General features: G+C 32.3%; 2 protein-coding genes, 1 long non-coding RNA gene and 1 pseudogene across 6 annotated transcripts; 2 read left to right on the top strand and 2 right to left on the bottom strand.

The window, feature by feature from the left end:
- Positions 1 to 4,163: 4,163 nt before the first annotated feature.
- On the bottom strand, positions 4,164 to 6,824 carry LOC123209315 (zinc finger protein BALDIBIS-like). The gene is made up of 3 exons (XM_044627293.1): positions 6,314 to 6,824; positions 5,808 to 6,204; positions 4,164 to 5,600 (listed from the first exon to the last, which is right to left on the bottom strand). Exons 1-3 carry the CDS (start codon positions 6,435 to 6,437, stop codon positions 4,577 to 4,579), a joined length of 1,545 nt encoding a protein of 514 aa, XP_044483228.1. The 5' UTR covers positions 6,438 to 6,824; the 3' UTR covers positions 4,164 to 4,576.
- Positions 6,825 to 8,750: 1,926 nt separating this feature from the next.
- Positions 8,751 to 11,349, top strand: LOC123204533. 3 transcript variants are annotated; one of them, XR_006499573.1, is made up of 4 exons: positions 8,751 to 8,948; positions 9,420 to 9,689; positions 10,187 to 10,500; positions 10,974 to 11,349. It is a non-coding gene; the product is annotated as an uncharacterized LOC123204533 (long non-coding RNA). The 3 variants fall into 3 exon arrangements; XR_006499572.1 differs by lacking the exon at positions 10,974 to 11,349 and having other exon boundaries at positions 8,753 to 8,948; positions 9,420 to 9,760; positions 10,187 to 10,749; XR_006499571.1 differs by lacking the exon at positions 10,974 to 11,349 and having other exon boundaries at positions 8,755 to 8,948; positions 10,187 to 10,749.
- Positions 11,350 to 14,068: 2,719 nt separating this feature from the next.
- LOC123197858 lies at positions 14,069 to 15,956 on the top strand (annotated as a pseudogene).
- LOC123197861 (syntaxin-71-like) lies at positions 15,821 to 21,243 on the bottom strand. 2 transcript variants are annotated; one of them, XR_006497936.1, is made up of 10 exons: positions 20,829 to 21,243; positions 20,461 to 20,586; positions 18,426 to 18,588; positions 18,225 to 18,310; positions 18,029 to 18,097; positions 17,905 to 17,949; positions 17,716 to 17,778; positions 17,521 to 17,597; positions 16,281 to 16,415; positions 15,821 to 15,914 (listed from the first exon to the last, which is right to left on the bottom strand). XR_006497936.1 is itself a non-coding variant. In XM_044612338.1 (9 exons), the coding sequence occupies exons 1-9, from the start codon at positions 20,982 to 20,984 to the stop codon at positions 16,400 to 16,402; spliced, it is 801 nt and encodes a 266-aa protein (XP_044468273.1). In that variant the 5' UTR covers positions 20,985 to 21,242; the 3' UTR covers positions 16,120 to 16,399. The 2 variants fall into 2 exon arrangements, 1 of the variants encoding a protein (XP_044468273.1); XM_044612338.1 differs by lacking the exon at positions 15,821 to 15,914 and having other exon boundaries at positions 16,120 to 16,415; positions 20,829 to 21,242.
- Positions 21,244 to 21,321: the final 78 nt, after the last annotated feature.

Raw genomic sequence — 21,321 nt, 5'->3', positions numbered from 1 at the left:
AAAGGGCTGTACATGTCAATAATTAATTGGAATTTGAAAGATATGAACATGTGGTTTTAATAATTGATTTGATCTTAAGATAAGATGTAGTTAATGAGTATTTGATAAAGGGTCTTTTTCAAAAGTAACCAGATTTGGCTTCACATCCATGTTAATTATGTGTATTGTGTGGTTGTTGCATATAGAGTTTCACTTCAAATGATGGTGGTGTTGAAAGTTGGAACAAACTTTAATCTTAATCTTAATTAATTGTTGGCCTTTCCCACCTCCTCTACATTATGAATCTATCAAAAAGTTCTAACTTTATAAAGTTTTCACTAAATCCCTTGTTGCAATCTTAATTTCAATTCAACTCCAATCATTCAACTCATTTCTAATCTCGCACTTTTATCCAAGTTCAAAAGATAAATTGAGTGATAAAAAAGAGAGATTTCAAGTATCAAATTAAATGTTTAATTTTATTTTTTATATAACTTTATGCATAATTATCTTGTACCCTTTTGACTTTTTTTTTCATTTATATTAAGAAATTGATAATTGATCATATATTGTAATTCAATAAAGTTTAAAAGGAAATGGGTTTTCTTCATCATTGATGATATAAATCATTATTCGATAAAAAAGTATGATAGATATCATCAAAGGTAAGAAAGTGTTTTTAAACCCAATCTGAGATAATAAATGTAATTTACAAAGGGTAAAAACATTTTTCGAATGGATCTAACAAAAAAGGGAGATTTTCGTTCAAAGATATAATTTGGGGGGAATTTTATTTTGAAATAAATATAGTTATTGCTTTTCAATACATTCCCAAACACAGCTTTTACTTTATTTGAAAAGATGACTTTTTTTTTTTTGAAAAAAAAAAATTGTGAAGGGAACATTTGACATGTAAAAAATTCTTTAGTTTTTATATGTAAGTAAATTGTCCACATCAAATTCGAGCTAAACAAGACTAATAAAGCACAACAAATTCCAAATTTCTAGTCTCCCGTCTCTTTTCCTTTTCTTATTTATCATTATTATCTAAATTAATTATGTCTTATATATTAAAGCTAACCGGCTAGAACACTTTATTTTGATTATGTTGAAATTTATTTCCTTTTGGCCCAAATTATTGTATTATTAATTAGGAAAACGATTGATTACTTGTAAGAACCGCAAACTATAGCATAATGAAGTCGAAAGAATTCTAAGTCCCAAAACTTTCAACGTTGGGAAGATAAATAAAGGGTTCATATTCAATTAGTACTTGGTTTAATTTAATTTTTGAAATAGGTGGCAATGAAAATGAAAGCTCAACACGCTAGATCTTTGTGGTAGCACACAATATTGGAAATATATGTCATACAACTACATAAAATCTCACGAAAATCTTTACAGTCAAAGGGTTTCTGTGATAGCACGCTAGATCTTTGTGCATCTATCTAATCTTCGTCTTAGAAGGTTGCTAGAGAATGAGAGATTAACAAGGAAAGAGAAATCACTAAAAGAAGAGGAAACATCAAGAGAAAGTAGCCATAAGAGAAGATGCCAAAAAAAATGGTTAGAGAATGAAAAATTGGGGGGGGGGGGGGGGGGATAACACTTTTTAAAACTTGATTGAAAGAGTTAAAAGAGATAAAATTTTATTTTTTTAATATTTTTAAAACTAATTAATTTTACTAATTTTAACAACTAATAGGTGCGTATTTTAATTTTTAAAATTTAATGAATAAAAATTTGAAAATGAATTAAACCTCAGGTGAGAATAAGTCTTTTGGCCTTTGTTCCATTATATTTCTGGTAGCAAGCAATGTTATAAAAAAGTATAGCTAAAATGAATATAGATATGGACAGTAAGATAAAGAGTTCCTGCATATTGGCATATTCTAGTGTGAAAACGAATTGACCTATAAAGACTTGATATACTCGAAGATGAGATCTAGGGTTTACATATTATTTAGTTTATTTGTTAATGATAATATAAATGAAATTGAAGAGTGGTGAAAGTGTAAAAAAAAAAAAAAAAAAAAATGAGCAGATTACAAGCCAAAAACAAGAACACAAGAATTATTGTGGTTCTACAAGAAGTAACTATTTATGTCTACTGTTAGGATGAGCAAAGATAATCCACTACAAAGAAAATGCTTAAAACTTTTTCCAATAATTTTGCTTACAAATCAAGCTCTCATATCATAACACCACAATTCTCTCTCTCACCATTGACTCTTCTAACTTGTCCCACGTACAATTCACACCGAGAGAGCCAATATACAAGAAAGTAAGAAAATATAATACATTTATAAAATTATATGTATTTATTTTAAATACATAAATAAATACATATTTAATATGTATCATCGTATAATTAGGTAATTTTAAATTATAAATAAAGTAATATCCAATCACATAAAGACACATATAAATATATATTTATTTGTATATTCAAAATGGGTATAATATATATATATAATATTGCTCTAACAAATAACCATGTGCCCGTATTCACTAATCTCTTTCACTTGGTTGTTGGATTTAGCTTCTATAACACCTCTTCCCTCCAAAAGTAATGTATCCCGGAGAGAAGCGTTTAAAACTTGTATCCAAACAAAACTTTGATTTGTTTACAAAAATGTCCATCACTATAAAAAAACTCAACAACATACAAACGAGTCCAAATAAAACATCATATCATCCAACAACCAATGTGTGTAAGATAACATAAAATATGAATAATAAAGTAGTTTAAGCACATCAAAATCACAAAAAGACTATAATGACTAAAATGCCCTCACATCGACTTCATATTTGCTGTTCTTGCATTGTAATTGCTATCATCACCTATTACATACAAAATATTGAAAATAGGAAAGTGAGTGAAAATTCATCCGATAAGTAAAAAAACTTAATTTTACATCTTAAAATTTAATCCCCATCTTTATCTTAAATTTAATGCAGCTTGACTTTGTTATAGGGAGTACACCTTCCGACACTTTGATAACATGAAACATACTTCTCTTATCTTGAAAATACTTTTGGTCTATTTAGTCATCTCAGAAAGCATGATGATATAATAATTATCCAACCCCAAATACTAATCTTTTATGCAGAGTAACAATTCTTTCTCATATTACAACCCAAGATCTACCTTAATTATCCAAATGTGAAACTTTGGGACACAACAATCTCCCACATCAAAGATGAACAAGATGGACAACAAACACCGGTTCTCTTGGGTTTAAAATAGTTATATAGGGTGTAAAATGTAAAAGTTCAATTAATGGAGGGTTAATATAACTAACATATAAATCTTTTATTTATTATTATTATTATTTTGGATGATTATGACCATACATAGCTTGTGAACAGCAGCAACACCCTAGCGTATAAGAAAGTTCATCAAATTGCAACATTTGAACTTTGACTCCATGTCCAAATATTAATTTTTTTTTTTTTTAAAGTCCTCATGTCTAATCCAAAAGAGTAGCTTCTTTTGTTCATTTGAGTAACAATCATTATAAATTTCAAAGCCTCTCTCCAATTATCTAAATGTAGATGTAGGACTCTTGAATAGAACAAATAATGAATCAAGTACTTGACAAAAAGAGAAATCAAGTAAGATTAAATCAAGAGAAATAATATAATTATAGCAATAGTTAATGTAATATTAAATGAAGCGTCCCTACTATTAATCCCCTAATGAAAAATAATTACTTCGAATTTCTAACCCTAATGATTAGAATATTAATAATTTAGAAAGGTTAATATAATTACAACCCAAAAAAAAAAAAAAAGGGGAGTGATTTTCTACTGAAATTAAGAAGGTAGGGAAGAGAAACGAAACCCACTGCATGGTGTACTGATTTTACGAAGAAATACACGTTGTGTCTGTGGCGAAGAGGTCCTACATGCTGCGCCCTTTTATTTGAAACTTAATTGGCCACGCTCACTCAATCATTCACAGTCGTGAGTCACATATTGTAACAGTAATTTCAGTGATAAATGAAAGATTTAAAATATAAGACTTTAAGAGATTAAAATTATATAAAATAATATTTTTAAATTAAATTATTTATTTAATATTATATAAAATTATATAAATTTTTATGCTTGGACTTGATTAATTTGATTCCAATAAATCAGTTTAATTTGAAAGGAATTACTAAGAGAGAGAGAGAGAGTCGAGAACAAGTGGTCACGATCGACCATGTGTAAACACAACTCAACACAAGCTACATGTTCTATCAACGTTGAATTTAAAGTAAATTAAAATAAAATAAAATAGAAATTACAACTGCATGCATGGCTAGGTGGCCCCACTCCTCTCTGATTGCCATGTCTCTTTCTGCGCTCTTCCACCATGCACTGGCCCCCTTTGGTTCTTCTTCACGACTCACAACACCGCTCCTTTCCCTCTGTTTCCCACTGAGTTGACTCGCCTGCTTGCTCCCCACTGAGTGCAACTCCAACTCCTTACAAAAAGGCTTTCATCATTATCCTAATTAAGTTTCTTTCTACTTCTCTTACAACTTCATTTTAGTGTATGTGCTACTGCTAACTAATTAACCTTTTTGTATTTGGAATTCTCTTTGCTTCACTGATGTGCACTGTACCCGCTCAAATCCATGAACTTTGCGAGCTCTTGTTGGGAGAATGGCCTGCTGGCACCTTCATGACCTCCTACGCCGAGAAAATCTCTTGTTAAACTTCTTTCAGCTTCGATTGAATTACTTCCACTGAGATTCCCAATTGCCTTTCCATTTGTTGGCATTAATAGATGATCTATTTTCTTGTTGTTAGTCATTAAGGTCCTTGAGTTTAGATCTCCAGAAGACCCTCCAGCAACACCAATGGTGGAACCTGGCGTCGAAGACGACAAAGAATTCATTAACTCGTTCAAGTTCTGATCAGCTTGATTTGGCTGCTTGAAAAACTTGTGGACCTCATTATTTTTGTCCTGGTTATAGGAAGATAGAGAACTCATTAACCCAAACCCGGTAGTGCTATTCATTGCCAGGTTGCTTCTCGTGGATCCCATTTGTGCCGCTTTTTGTAAGAGCGCCGTGGCTGACATGTAAGCCGGGCCTTGTTGGTAACTCTGGTTATTCGAATACAAAGACGAAACGGTCTCAGACAAGTTAAATGAGCTCTTATTCTCCTCCTCCTCTTTGGGTCCCCGCGGTAATGCTGATGATATAGAGAGATTGGCTCCTGCAAAAGATGCTTCTGGGTACTTGTTGAACCACTGCATTTGCGACAAAGGGTACATACTCATCGGTACCATTTCTGCTAACTCAGGCAAGCTTGAGGAGTTTGGTGTCAAAAGAGCATTATTAGAATTACTAGCGATATTCCCAGTTGGGTTGAGCTGAGAATTGGTTTGGTCTAGCCATAGTGGTAACCTCGGCTTTTGGCCATCTACACTAAGATTGCCGACGAGCTCCGGTCCGGCAGACTGTGGCCTAAGAACTGATGAAAATTGGGGAACTTGATGAGGATTATTGCTTGTTCCGAAGTCATTTCTGAAATTTGGATTGGTTGAAGAAATGGGAGTAAACCTCGCACTTTCTTCAGCCAAAGCATCACAAAAAGCTCTGTGGGTGACAAAGCTGTCCTTCCTGTTTGATAATAAACGAAAAAGAAGAACAAACTTTTCAACTTCGTCAGACGGTATTAAGTTCACAGAAAGACCATGAAAGCTTCTCTACGTAAGGAGCATTTAATTCCTCAACAAACTAATCATATAAAGTGAAGAATATATTCAAAGCAATAAAGACGCTTCAAAAACATATATATATTTATATATATGAAATTGATTATTTTACCGGGAAAAGAGAGTGCCGCAGTCGCATCTGTACTCTCTTGTGCCGCAGATCTTGCTATGAGCTTTCCAATCTGACTGAACTGCATACTTCTTTGAACATTTCTCGCACTTCCACTTCTTTTCTCCATGTTTTCTACTATAGTGTTTCTTTATTCCAGTAAGGTCGCCTAGGGCTCTTAATGGGTCATGGTGTACGCAGGTCTTTTCTGGGCAAATATAAACCTTCTTTTTGACTTCCTTGTTTGATTTTTGCTTTAGCTTCCACGGAAGATTGTGTCCTCTTCGATGAAGCTGCAAGTTCTGGTCTCTTTGAAAACCCTTGTTGCAAATTTCACAGAGGAATCGATTTGTAGCCATAAGAGACTTTGGAGATAAAGCCACAACTTCTGCATCTGGATCTGCTTGAAACAAAAGAACCCAAAAAAAAAGTTGAAAATTAACAAAATAAAGAAATAAACAAGCATGCAGAAGAAGAAGCATTAAGAATTTGAAGATATATATACTTGCCTGGATTACCCGGTAAATTTCTCTTCTTCTTCAACTGATTTGTATTAGGGTTAGGGTTTGAGTTGGGCTCTTGAACAGAAGCTTTAATTGTAGACGGAACAGAAAGACCATCTTGAGAAATCATTTTGAAAGTGAACACAAAGTAACTTCTGGGTTTGTTCCAAACTAAGTAAACTAGAAGAAACAAAGTGAGAAGCTGAAACCAGAACCCACCAAAACAAATAAAAAAACAGAAGCTTCTTGGCAAAATTTAACCCCGAGATTTTTCTCAGAATATTTGTTAAAAATTTTTCTTTAGCCCTTTAAATTAAAGAAAATTAAACTAAAAAACTTTGTTCCAAGTCAAGAAATTAGACTCTTCTTGGAAAAAAGAAAAAAAAAAAACTTGCTTGGAACTCTGAAGAAAACACCAAAAAGAAAGCAAACTAGAGAGAATATTCTCTCTCTTTCTCTCTCTTTCTCTCTCTTCTCATCTTACACGGCTTCTCTCAAAGTCAGTCAGCCATAGACTCAACTGGACCACCATCTTATATATCATGTATATAAATTTAAATATATAATTAATCACAGTTTATACTAGAGTTAGAACATTATGTGCACATGATAGAAACAGTTTTCAAAGTAAAAATTTGATGAATGTAGCTACAGTGAATATACCAAAGAGTAAATATTACAGTATGTTGCATGCAGATGAGAAGAAAGAGAGAGAGAGGGAGAGGTGGACAAGGGTGATTTGGAAAAAAAGGAAGAAAAAGTGAGAAAACTTTACAGCGAGGGAGGGCATTGAAGAGGTAAAAATGATGAAGGTATGATTGTAAAAAGGATGGTGATGTGAAAAGAGAAAGGGATGATTGCCGTCCGTGAGAGATGAGTGGCTGAATTTGGTTATTTAGGACCCACGAAACACTGGCGGTGATGATAAAGTTTTAGATACAAGACAAAGACAAGAGATGAGATCAGATGACTGCTTTCTTCCAATGTAGCCCACGAGACACCCCCCCACCCTCTCTCTCTCTCTGACTCACATCACATTTCTCTAGAAATTCGCTCCCTCGGTTTAACTTTTTAATTATCTTTAATACTTTATTTTTTTTGCCAAATGACCATTGGCAAATAGGGCTACTTCACTTAAAATTCTCTCAGATTCTAAGATACCTCAATTGTCAACATATTTTAGGCCACAACAATCACAGTTTGCGATCTCAACTTCAATTTGATTGATGAGTTTTGCGGTTGTCTCTGCGCTGTTTCTGGGGCTGAGACCACCATACATCCATCATTTATTACAGTTCCAATCACCTGGCAAAATTAATAAATACTAGAAACTATACATATCAATCAACAGTCAACAAATGACCAAACTTTAGTCTTAACTCTTTTACTTGACCAACAAAACATAAAAAAGAACTTTAAAAATGAAACTTTACTGAAAAAATATTTAAGATCTCAAAAGGCAGGATAAACTTTACATATCCTTGTACCTTTCCTTAAAGCAGCATTTTGGAGAGGGGATTAAAAATAATATTTTTTTTTATTATTTTTGTTATTTTATTTAATTAGTAAGTAATAAAAATTTTGATAATTTTTTATTATAATATAAAAGATAAAATATTTATCACCCTTATCATAACTATTAAAAAATTATTAAAATAATTTTTATTTTATTATAATTATATACTTATTTATTAATTTTTAATATTAAATAATCTTATTTTTAATTAATATAATAAATAACTAAAAAATATTTTAGAATAATTATATCTAATGATATTTAAGTAAAATAATATATTAATATTTTTCAAAACTTCAAAATAATTTTTTAATTTTGATAATAAAATATTTCTCAAATCAAACACCCATCGAGTCTTGAATTTCTCTTTACCTCTCCCAAAATTTATGAGTTTCGAATTATTTCTTTGTCTCATTCTTTAACATGTTAAAAAAATAATAAAATTATGTACACACATATTTAAATATGTAATTAAACATATAAATTATGTAATTTTTTAATTAGATAAATTTAAATTAAAAATAAAATAATGTTAAATCATAGAATAACATATAATTTATGTATTTAATTATACAATAACAATACATGCATATAATATTGTTAAAAAAAAGATATTATTATTAGTAATATCTAAAACGTTTAACATTGTTGAAGGCTTGTTGACTTCACATAATTATATATCAAAAGTGAGTATCTATAACACTGTTCTTATAAATTATCAATATGAGTAATGTTATATGTATTTATTTTTTGATACATAAATATATATATTTTATATATCATTATATGATTGAATGTTAATTTATTTTTAATTTAAAATATTTAATTACTTAATAATATATATATATATATATATATATAATTTTATTGTTTTAATAATAATAATAATAATAATAATTTGTGGTCAAAGTTTTTCGGAAACGACCTCGTTTCTTTGTGACCAGTTACAGTGCAGCCAAACTAGTCCCCTTCCCCCTTTCGCCCTTCAGGACATTTTTAACTTCCCAATCCCAAACCCTAACCCTGAACAGATCAATTTTCCCGCTTTTTTCTTTTCTTTCAAACATCAAATTTCCGAGAAAATTCTACAATTCTCAATTCTTACTGAACCCTCAAAAGACTCAGGTCAGATTTTTTTTTTTTTTGAATCTCTAGTTCAATGAGTTCACTCAAATAGCACGCTTTAATTGTTGTTTTCTAATAGCAGGAAAAGCTTATGTTAACTTGTGGGTTAGGTTAAGCTTTTAATTTTTTTTAAAAGTCTTTTTGGTATTATTTCAATGTCTATGGCTGCTTTGATGTTGAAATTTGAGAATTTTGTTGTAATTATTAATGGGTAACTTGTATAAGAGACTGTGAATATGCATTTGTTTGCCTGTCTCTATAATGGGCTTCTGCTTCCTTAATTTATTGATCTGTCTCATTTATGCCTAAATCGTTGAATTAGTGTTCAATTGTTTTTATTTTATATATATATATTTTTTTGCTTTTTTTTGGGTTGGAGTTTTGTTGCCTGTTTAGCTATACATACAGGAGTTCTCCATGATAAAGCAAAAGGGCAAAACTAGTCATAATTGTGAAGATAATGCTATGCAGGTCCTCTGCCCTCTTCCTGGACAAATTAAAGGCCCCATTCAGTCTTATCGAAGTCCAACACTGCATCTTCAACGGGGCGTCAAGTGCTAAATCATGTTGTTCTCGACATTCGCATTAGGCTCAGCTACAGGTGCTTCTGTAAACTCAAGCTTGTATCCCTGGAGACTGTAGGCATTCTGAAGAGCTATTCCAATGGCATACTTGCACTTGATAATACACTGGTTGTAGCACTTCTGAAGACTTGACCTCATTGGATGATGGATATTCTAGGTGAAGATGAGATGAACGGTGGCATTTTTGTAAATAGCTCTTTTACTTATTAGCCCAGTATTTGGAGGCAGGTCTATGGTTAACCACATTCTAGTTCAGTTTAGCTATATATGTTTTTCTGATTATATCTAATTTCTTGTTAGTAGTTTTTTAAAAGAATAGAAAATCCTCATTAGGTACCGCAGCAGTCATCATTCATGTGTTAGCGGAGGAGAATTTTTTTCTATGGGATTAAAAATGAAACTGCAGCTCATCGGGCTTCCTGATGAATATTATAATAAACAAAGAGGGCATTTACCCCGGAACTTAAGCTCATAATTCTATGTTTGCTTCTCTAACTTATTAATTACTCATGTATAGGATGATGCTGGAAGCAATAAAGAATAATATATGGGACCTTGAGAATGTATTATAAGATATTTGTCTTTTCATTCCTGGTATTGTTCTTTCTATTGATAATGATCGTACTCATTGTTATGCTTATTTCTCATTTGCAGTTCTAATTTATTATTGAGAGGTGGGTCAGGACTTCATAATGTTGGTTGAATGGAAACTGAATTGAAAATTTGCTGGGAGTATTGCATTTCATTGTCCAGAGATAGGAAGGCTTCCTGAACCTCAAGATATTTTTTTTCTTAAATCTTAACAGATGGAAAACCTGATCAAGGACGGCTTTATCTGAAAGGTATTACTCACTCTGACACAAAGAAATCATCAAGTTTTCATCCCCATATGATAACTGCTTAGGCAAGGAAAGAAGTAACAGTTTTAAATCTGACGGTGAAGTCATATATGTGAAAGGTTCCCTGAGGTACACATTGAACCTGTTCTTTTTGGTGCTACATTTTACACTCTTGATGCTACTAGTGCTCCGCCTGCAAGATCATAAGATTTATTTATTTTTACTGGTTTAAATTCTGAACTGATATAAACTTAAATGCCTATATATATGAGTTGACTATTTTCTTTGTATATTGAATGGGTATTGGTCTAAATTCATGTTGTGCCTTGAACTCTATGAAATATTAATGTATGACCTAGTTTATGGTATTGTTTGGAATTAATTGTTTTTTAGAGAGTCGAAAGTCTGTTGCGAATAAATTTGTGGAGGTTTGAGTCAAAATGATTATTAAAAAATTTAATCAAGTTGGGTAATCTATGGCATGGCTTGGGAAATGTTTATTTGCCCTCATTGATTCATTGAACGACAGTAAGTGAATAATTTGACAATTTCGTAGGGTCCCTATCTACTTTTATAATATCTAATAATTGAGTAAACAACAGGAGAAAAAACCCTGGTGATTCTGTTGGATGGTCTTGTGTTTTTATATAGCATGGAAGTAGGGATCTGCTATATCATTGCTTTCATGAAGAAGGATGCGATTCTTGATAATATTCTATCCAACCACTTTTGGCTTTAAGCATTCGGATGTTTGTTTACCTGGACATGATGCTTTTTTTCTCTGTTCTCGGTCTCTGAAAGTACACACAAAGTCCCAGAACCAAATTCTCTACCTCATGTGAAGAATTTTTTGCTATTGTTGGTATTATAATTATTTATTGTTCATCATATTAGTAGTTTGAATCTCTCCCTAAAGCTGGATAATGTGGTTTGTTTAATCCTTTAAAATCATGGTTTGATCTTTCTTGGGTTTGAACATGTTGGTCTTTTAATCATTTGAGAGTGTCACATGCATTTTAAATTGAAAAGATTTGCAGTAAAGGCATAAATTAATCACTAACTTTGATTTATATAAAGAACATATGATTGGTTATTTGTTGGGAAAGTTAATTTGGTGTGACATAGAACATGGGTTACATGTGAATAATTAATTGAATTTGTAAAGTTCTGTTTTTTCACTGCTATTAAAATTTTTCATTTCTAATTTAATAGTTTGAATCACCTCCATGGACATTGAACTTACTATACTTTACTTACCCTTTTTTTTTTTATGCTTTAATTTATGAAATCAAATCATCAAAATCTCAAGTTAAAGATAGCAGGGCATGCATGAGTGTGGATACAAAAGTTTTGGAAAATTAAATTATTTGTAGCTTTCAAATTGTGATAGCAACTGGCCACCATCTTTCATTAATGCCCGCATTTTACACAACTCTCCAACTCGTTTTTCTCGAGGGCTGGCATCAATCTCTCTTTCCAATTTTCATGCCAGTCAAAATCAATGTACGTTTACACTTTTTATATATATATATATTATAATTAAGTAGATTTTTATGTTTAATTTAAAATTTTTTAATTATATAATTGTATACCATTTGTGTATTTTAAATATATATAGAAATGTAAACTTATAATTTTATTTATATAAAGTAACCTGTTTTCAACTTGAGGGAAAATAATAATAATAATAATTAAAGAATTCTTGTCCCACTTTCACTTTCAATCAAAAGTTCATGAGAAGTTTAAGCTTAGCTTACCTGTGAAGTGATTATCATGGAGCAAAATTTCTCTGCAACAATAATTTCCATCTTTTCTCCATTAAATCATTACCCTATATATATAATATAAAAACTTATCAATATTTGTCGAGTCTACAACATCAATTCGTCCCCTTAGCTTTTTGTGTTAAAAAAGCAACTCCATGACTAAGATTGCCCTGTAAAAGAACAAAATCTTTCCAACAAATGCATCATGTAATATCACAATCATCCATAATGAACATTAATTCACAGAACCCAGTTCTATTCATTTTGCTGAACTTTATTTTCATTACTTAATTTAAAATTGGTAAGATTTGGAACCAATGGGAAGTCCAAGAGCTGGTGAAATGTACGTATGAATTTCCATTTCATTTCATATGATTAAATAACTCTCTGATATTGACCCTTTCATCTTTTCCATTTTTGAAATTATGGGTAGATGGATGTGAATGAATGGCCTTGTTGAAATAGAAATTATGCAGCAAAATGTATGCCCCACTCACGTTCATAACAAGATGAAGAAATGAATTAAGTTGATGGTAGACAAATAGAAGACAAAATCTCCTGCATAGGATTCGTATCTTTTTGCACATAAAAGGACAAATTGAATCGATTGAAACAAGGTTGGATTTGGACCCGTGATATCAAAAGTTCAATTTGCACCAGATATATAGGGTTCAAAATTTAAACCTGATGCTGTCTCTCCCTCTCTTTTAAATTTTAATTCATTACAAAACAAATCCACACCTGGGTTATATCGGTTTGTTTTCATCCAAGAAGCCACCTTTTTTCATCACTGTTGTTTTACATCATTAATTATATATATCTCTATTCTTTCTCTTTAATATAATGCATGCAATTGCATCAGCATGTGGATATTTTCATTAACCTGATTCTCTCAAAAGGGTAGATGAAATATAAAGTTGATGGGTGATAATTATCTGAAACAAATTCTATTAAAGCTTGGCAAAAGTTTGGGATCCATGCATGTGGAAAGGATTTCAATGCAGACCCATGTGCAGAAAAAGATACTTGAACGGAAAGATGAAACTTTATGGAAAAGGTTAGATAAAAAAGACGGAAGCAACGTTAAGTCCAAATCTCCAAAGAGTTTGGCTCGGAGAACACAATGTATTTGGAGATGAATGGAGCCAAAAACAGCATATTTGCATCTTCTGTTCATCAACTTAATATAATTATTACGTGATAACATGCTATATATATATATATATATATATGTATGCATGTATATATTTTTGCTAAATTAATGTCGTATTTGATGCATGGGTTGATTCAAACTCAAAGCCAGTTATATCAATACAACAAATTACTTAATTTATAGTCTGCAGTATATATATATATATATATATATATATATATATATATATATATATATATGTATGTATGTATGTATGTATGTATGTATTTTTGCTAAATTAATGTCGTATTTGATGGATGGGTTGATTCAAACTCAAAGCCAGTTATATCAATGCAACAAATTACTTAATTTATAGTCTGCAGTAAAACTTGACTACAAATTTTAGAGTCCTCACAGAATACAGCCATTTTCTAGGACCAATAAGGCTTGCACCATTGTCTCTCTTCTTGTTTTGATAAGCTTTCCTAGTTAATTGAAAGTCAATCATCTTTGAATCCCAAGCTATAAATATTTCGCAGTAATGTTCAGATTACTATACTCTCTTCTATACGAAGTGATATATATATATATATATATATATATATATATATATATATTTACATGTAATTTGCGTCGCATTGATCATATAAAAAAGGTCTTAAGGAGATGCAAAAAGTCATAGAAATATGTTCAATTTAAAATCATTAATTGGCTTTGAAGTTATAAGCTAAATTTTGTATTAATAAATGTCTAAAACGATGTTTATGATGGCTACAATTTGTATGAATGTGTTCATTCTAAACATAAATTATGGTGAAAACAAAAGTTTGTATTATATTAATATTAATTAGCAAGTTAGTGATGATGAGGAACTCTATTTGGATTAAATCACTCTTTCAAAATTAAACTAATCATATCAAATAAATAAAATCTTAAATCTAATTATTTATCTCACAACCATTATACCAGGTAAGTTAAGACATCTTCGAGTCTTAAACCCAAACTTTTTGACTTGAAGATTTTACATACTTTGTCACTCAAGTTATCCCATAGCGTAAAAAAATTGTTTAGTTAAAAAGGACTCAATAATACTAAAGCATTTTATACCAAAATATGTGAACAGGTTCTATTTCCAAGGGGGTTATAGGCGTATGGAATGTCAATTTTAACAAGTAAAAGCAGTATGTGGCTGCTTTCCTGAGGTCGAATGTATGAAGTTATACGTAAAATTTGCTTGGTTGTTTGCTGTTTTCATCTTATATAATGTCTCCATCTGCATGGAGTTGAACAATATATATATTCCCTCGTCACAGTTCTTGCATGGTTACAATTTACTTTGTTGTTATCATCTCTACCCTTCGATTCCGTCATTCTTTTCTCACTGCTTTGACAACCAAGACATTAATTTCTACATGGAGGGGCAAGGGCAACCCAGTTCACCGAGTTTCCAATTTCCTCCTGGTTTTAGGTTCCATCCTTCTGATGAAGAACTCATTGTTTATTACTTACAGAACAAAGTGATTCACGTCCACTTCCAGCATCGATAATTGCTGAAATAGATTTGTATAAGTATAATCCATGGGAGCTACCAAGTCAGTTCTTCCTCAACCCCATTTCAATTGTATTATTCTCTCTGTTCAATGAATTTCGATAATATATTGTAAATTTATTTGTGCAGAGAAGGCTTTGTTTGGAGAAGATGAATGGTTTTTCTTCAGTCCAAGAGATAGGAAATACCCAAATGGAGAAAGGCCAAACAGGGCTGCAGGTTCAGGCTACTGGAAGGCTACTGGTACTGATAAACCTATTTTCAGTTCTCATGGATCAAGGAGCCTTGGAGTCAAGAAAGCTCTCGTCTTTTACACTGGCCGTCCCCCCAGAGGTATCAAGACTGACTGGATGATGAACGAGTATAGACTGCTTGACACCATGATTAAACCTTCCAGGTTTAAAGGATCCATGAGAGTAAGTGCATATAAGTTTATTAGGATCTTTGTACTTTTTGCTTTTTTTACAAGTTATTGAGTGCATGGAGAAGAAATTGTTGCTTGTTTTTCACAGTTGGATGAATGGGTTCTATGCCGGGTTCGACTAAAAAGCAGCTTGCCAAAGAGTGCTGGTGCAGTTCATGTCAGTCAGAAGGCAGAAGTATTGGTTGACATGGCATGCCCTACATACACATATGGCAAAACTGACATGATCACCGATTGTCTCTACAAAGACTGCAATCAACCTCTACCTCCCATTCAAACTATTTCCAGTACCAGCAATAATGGCAACAGTTTTACCTCAGTCTACGAGGGTGGCGGCCTCTTTGACAATATCGGAAAATCCCCATTAACAGTTATTGCTGTGGAAACTTATTTCAACCCACTAAAGAGGAAACCTAGTGTTCAGGAAAACGGATACGAAAATATTCTCCTATCCAACAGAAATGACAACATAAATGAAGATCTTCCAATAAACAAGACACACCCTAACGATAACCTAAACTATTATACCCAAGGTCATCAAGAAATCTACCCTATTGTCTCCGAACCAATCACTGATATACAGGAGCTCAATGAATTTGATTTCACAGGTAAATATTTACCTTGGCAAAGTCTGCATGGAGTTCCTCATTAGGGCTGGATTCAATAGTCAGACTGTACAGCATAAAATGTAAATGAGGACACTAAATTACATTAGACTTCAGAAAATGGGAAATGATTGTGACTTTATGTGAGTGTAGTAACTGTTGTGTTCAAATATACTCAGAGCTTCCTGGTAGTATGGCTATCAATAAGTTCAAGACTGAAACTATTTAGAACAATAAAATGCATTTTATTTTCTGCTTATGGATATAAAGAATTTGAAAAGCAATATCAGAAGATGAAACTGTTGTAATATAATTATAGTACCATTTACATCTTGATCTTTCTCTATTTGCTTAAGAATTTGGTGACTGCAGTGAGAGTAACAATGAACTAATAAGATCTCCTTGAATACTTAATCCAAGTAGCAAACCGTACCAAGCCAATAGAGATGAACTGAAGATGTTGGAAGTGATATTGAGAACCCTCAAGCAGTTAAAGAATATATTCCAGTCAAACACTTTGATCAAAATGGCTGTTGTACGAAGACTTTCATATCAATTGTTCAGTACACTGCAAAAACAATGAAAAATGTCAATACACAAGATTCATGAAGAAAGCTCAGTTCAGAAATCCAGAATCAGCAACTACCAGAAGCTGCTCTGTGTCGGATCTTTCTGATCAAAGCAATAAATCAAATATTTTCAGGACATAATATGTCTTCAAATAAGTTTAAATAATATATATATATATATATATATATATATATATATATATATTCTCTTCCTACTGTAGGAAGAAACTATCCCTTAACCCAAAAAATATAACCTATCCCTTTTCGAATAAGTTTTCCTATCTATTGCTCTATCATTAATTTAATTAATTTACAGAGGCATCAACTACTTATTATTGCATATTTTCAACAATTCAGGTTCAGGGGATTCATCCCCCACCAACAGAGAAAAAATTACCAAAATTATTGAACATTTAAGCAACTGATGCAAGGAGAAGCCTTGACTAAAACAACATGGAAAGCTAGGATTATAACAAGGCTACACTATGAGGTGATTTTTCAGTATATAGTTGCTCATCGCAGTGAGTTACAAAAAAGATCTATATTAAGAGAAGACTTTGCATATGCAATGAAAGACAAATACGAAGGCAGATCTGGCCACCAGAATGATAGAAATGGATCAACACATGCAGAGTAAATGTTTACTTGTGAAAAAACTAGAGGAAGAAGAGAAAGAAAAAGAGCTGCTGTGACAAGAAGCCCCTAGAGGAGTGTGAAAACCAATAAATATAGCTTTTGCAACAGAGAGTGAGAATCATGTAAAAGTCTGGATAAAAAATTTGAATCAAAAGTTTAAAAACTTCATATTCAGTTGTCTAAAGTCTAGCAATATTTCTTTAGTGCAAATGAAAATAATGTTTCAGGTTGCTGATGCCGTAAATTCACTTAGGCAACTAGCATACCAGAGTCTATTTCTCTAGGACAGCACACTTAGCTCAATTATATCTATAAAATAAGATCAACTGAATCATGCTCAGCCAGGAAATCAAAATTAAAAACCATTCGCACAGGAGACAGGAAAAGACACTGTACTTAAATGAGATATACATCTCAAATCATAATTTTAATCTCAAAAGGAAGAAGGTAGAAGATTCTGGAGCTTACTTGTAAATATAGGAGACAATCCCCAGTAATATGCACAGCAAAACAATGTCCATGCAAACATTCCGAGATGACCTCACCTGGAATAAAAGCAAAAGAGATTTATACTGGGCTGAGACCTCTCAAGATACTGGAATAAATCTTGGTAAAGTGTGTGGAAGGATATTCATGTTTGAAACAAGCATTTAGATCAGTTACCTGAAGAAGAGTTTCCTTGAGCCTCACATTAGTATTTTTTAGGTCAGTTGTTGCCTTGTCCACCTGTAAAAGCACCAAATCAAAACTATGTAATTCATTTTATATGATCTTTTTAACCTTGTTTGTCCGGAGTGATCTAATACATGATATAATAAAGAAATTTAATGACTGAAATGAGTAACTTCTCACCTTTGTATCAATTTCATCAATTAATGGAACTTGTCTATCCAATTCCTGAAAATGTCAAATTAAATTATTGATACGCACTTTCTTCTGATAGTATCATAATTTTACTTCATGCAATGTGACATACCTCACTCATATCATTTGCCAAGTCTTTCAAAGTATCCAAACCCTCTGAAATAATATCAAGACCTTGATCCTGTACCGATGGCATTGAATCAAATAAGGCTTACCTTGTTCCGTTAGAACTATATGATAGACGTGCATTTATGTGTATCTATATACACTTATGTAAATTTTCTGAAATGATTAGAAATCTTACATGCCTGTTTCATTTTCCGCATTTCATATTCCTGCCTAAATTGAGTGGATTCTTCGGTTTGTTGGAAGAAAGCACCACTAAAGTTACCATCTGATGATTTGTTCCCAACAATCAAATTATGCATATTTTAAACATTAGCATTTAATTGAAAAGCTAAAAATCAAAAGAATCGTAATCAAAGAAAGAGCACAACAATAGTAAACACCTGATGAGTCAAACACAATATTTTTTTTAGATGATGAAGTTTCCCATCCCCCAGTTGTATTAGTTGCAGTTGTGGTCACATCTGGTATTGCATCAATCCTCTCCGAAAGAGCTAGGACCAGATCTTCACGAGCTTCTTGTTCTTGTTTTGACAGCCCTTTGACCTGTAAGTATTAAAAAAAAAAAAATTGAAGTTCTATACAACTTCGTTTAAGTCATGTTTGCATGACTGATCAGAAGAAGTTTAATTTAAACAACATACACAATAAAATGAAGACGAATAAACCTTTCAAGTATATTCAAAACACTATTAGAGATTACAACTAATTTGGGCTAATTTGTAAGATGGTGATATCATGCCCACGACAGCCGTGCATATCTGTGGGAAGAATATTCAATGCAATATTCCTTGTTTAAAACTTAATAAGACATATTTCATAGAGCTTCACCAATAGCTAACCAGAGAATTACTAGGGGCATTCTTCACACCTATAATCTTCTCTATGGAGTGTTAATCTCACATCAATGTTAGCATCTAATGCTGCAGAAGCTGATATCTTCTGGAAAATTCTCTAAGACTATAGTTCTGGTAGATGCTGCAATTCAGTGATGCAGCAGTTGATCTGTCATAAAAGGAATACCTTACAAAGAGGGAAATAGACACATAATGCAACCAACCATTAGATGTTACATTGCTCTTCATCCCTCTAAGGTTAATGTGGCCAGATTATGACCATAATAAACAAGAGATTAGTACCTAGCTAGAATTAGAGGTAGATCAGTCTCACTGCAGATATCTCAGCTGTAACAAATAATACTATTTTACAACCTAAATGTGTTAAAAAATGATCCTTTTGTGCATATGTTATGCAAGAAACAAGAAGAAAACACTACAGTTCATGGACGCAAGGATGAGGCAGCACAATGAAAGGCTAGTCACAGATCCTTTTTGACTACTACGATGCAATACCAGTAAAAGAAGACAAAGAGGGAAAGACTATACAAGCCAAGCCACAGAAATTAGCACATGCATATTCATTAGTGTTGCCAAGCATAAAATGAACAATTCTCCTTTATAAACTCCAGATAACATTCTAAAATTAAAAATGCTTTCTAATGTGGAATTGTAGGGCTTATCACGCTCTCCCTCTCCATAAACAGCTTGCCCTCTTTTAAGGTTGATCTATTTTCTAGTAATTAACTCCAATGCAACAGTCAACGAATTAAAACATTACTTTCATTTTTTTTTTTTTTTTAGTCTTTTGTTATTAATTTTTGTCAATAAGATATATGAACTACATGAAAGATACTCAACTAATGCAAGTAGTGAATCGAGATCACTTTGGTCTCCAGCTCCAGGTGTACTTACTTTAGAGTGCCTCCTTTTTTCTTGGACATCTAACCTTTGTAAGATTTATAGTTTCGAGTCTAATTTAATTTGAAAATCATTAAGTAGTAGTGCTATGTTTTCTCAGTCATGGTTATTTGTCCCACACTCCTATCTCACACATTAGGGTAATGGATAAGCATCTAAATTTGACATGTTCCAGGAGCAATTACAAATACATTTAGCAATGCTAAACCATGTGATACAATTTTGAATGTTGTGCAGTCATTATCAGAATATCATAACATCTTAAATGACAAGAAAGAAAAAACAAACACAGTTGAAATAATTTATAAACTTGACATCTTGTCCAAGCAACTACAATGCATTTAACTCCTGCGCCAAGCTAACTATGTGAAACAATTTCCAATCACTTGTACTGTCATTATCAGAATATCACAACATCATTTATTACAAGAAAAAGTAAACACAAACAGTTGAAATAGTTTCTTTCAACTAAATACAAACAATTTCTTAATTAAAAAAAAATCAAAATTTAGATTTTACCACCATTCCAGAATCCAGACCTCGAATAAACAAAGATCTAATCAACTAACTAACTCCCAAATCCGGAAATGCTCATAATCTTCTCATTTAGCAAGTATAATTCAGAGAATTATTAATTGATAATAACAAAAATAATATTTACTTTCTTGCGAGCCAATTTCTGCAGCTTAGGATATTCCTCTTTTAATCGAGCCTTGGTCCGACGAACCTCCGCAATCATTGCAACAGCAGCTGCCCTGTTTGTTTCCCTCAAAGCCGCTTCTGCTTTCTGCTCAATTTAACAACACTTTAGCAAATGAATTAAATCCAACTTAGAATTGAAAAAAGGAAAAAAAATGAAAAACTTTTCATGTTAAAATGCTTTTCAAGTGTGCATCTTTTGTAATTGTTTATTAAATGTATTTGAACCAAACATATATTAATCTGATCATACTTCAATTTAACAATTTTTATCAGCAACCAAATACAATTAAAATTAAAAAAAAAAGAGAGAGAGAGAGAAATTCAAACCAGAAGAGCTTTGTCGACTTCGGTTTCAACGGTAGAATAAAGGCGAGCGAAGGCATCATCGCCTTGGGAGTTTGCATCGCGCTGTTTATCGACATCATACTTTTCGTACTTTTTGCAAATGTCGTCGACTCTGAAGAGGATGTCGATCACGGTCATTCTTCTTTTCTCTTGCCTTTGATTTCTCCCGTGCTGAAGAGAAATGGAATTCTTTCTGCCTCTGATTTCGCATCATAGTTTTGCTGTGTTCTATTTTGGGAGAAAACAGCAAGCGGTTGAGCGAAGAGGAAGGAGACGACAGCATCGACTATTCAAACGGTCTTTTTCCCTTCGCGGCGTTCAAAATGTACAGATTCGTTGTATCGATATCATCCATGTATTTTAAAGGAGAACGACAAGGCGTCACTAACCATTAAGGCATATCAGCCGTTCATATTTCTCATAACATTACCCGACCGGACAAGATAAAAGTATATTTCAATACTTGGCATGACGA

Source organism: Mangifera indica, chromosome 2 (assembly GCF_011075055.1).
Source record: "Mangifera indica cultivar Alphonso chromosome 2, CATAS_Mindica_2.1, whole genome shotgun sequence".
Lineage (NCBI taxonomy): Eukaryota > Viridiplantae > Streptophyta > Magnoliopsida > Sapindales > Anacardiaceae > Mangifera > Mangifera indica.
Note: the sequence above shows the minus strand (reverse complement) of the source record. Positions and strands in the feature narration are given on the sequence as shown.

Bases quoted from the DNA above. Each gene is read 5' to 3' on its own strand.
- LOC123209315 (XM_044627293.1), bottom strand. From the start codon at position 6,437: ATGATTTCTCAAGATGGTCTTTCTGTTCCGTCTACAATTAAAGCTTCT. The intron at 6,205-6,313 runs GCAAGTATATAT...TGTTTCAAGCAG, and splicing joins AAATTTACCGGGTAATCCAG to ATCCAGATGCAGAAGTTGTG. The intron at 5,601-5,807 runs GTAAAATAATCA...ATTATCAAACAG, and splicing joins TGCGGCACTCTCTTTTCCCG to GAAGGACAGCTTTGTCACCC.
- LOC123197861 (XM_044612338.1), bottom strand. From the start codon at position 20,984: ATGACCGTGATCGACATCCTCTTCAGAGTCGACGACATTTGCAAAAAG. The intron at 18,589-20,460 runs GTAAATATTATT...TAATACTTACAG, and splicing joins AGAAATTGGCTCGCAAGAAA to GTCAAAGGGCTGTCAAAACA. The intron at 17,598-17,715 runs GTAACTGATCTA...CTTTTATTCCAG, and splicing joins TCAAGGAAACTCTTCTTCAG to GTGAGGTCATCTCGGAATGT.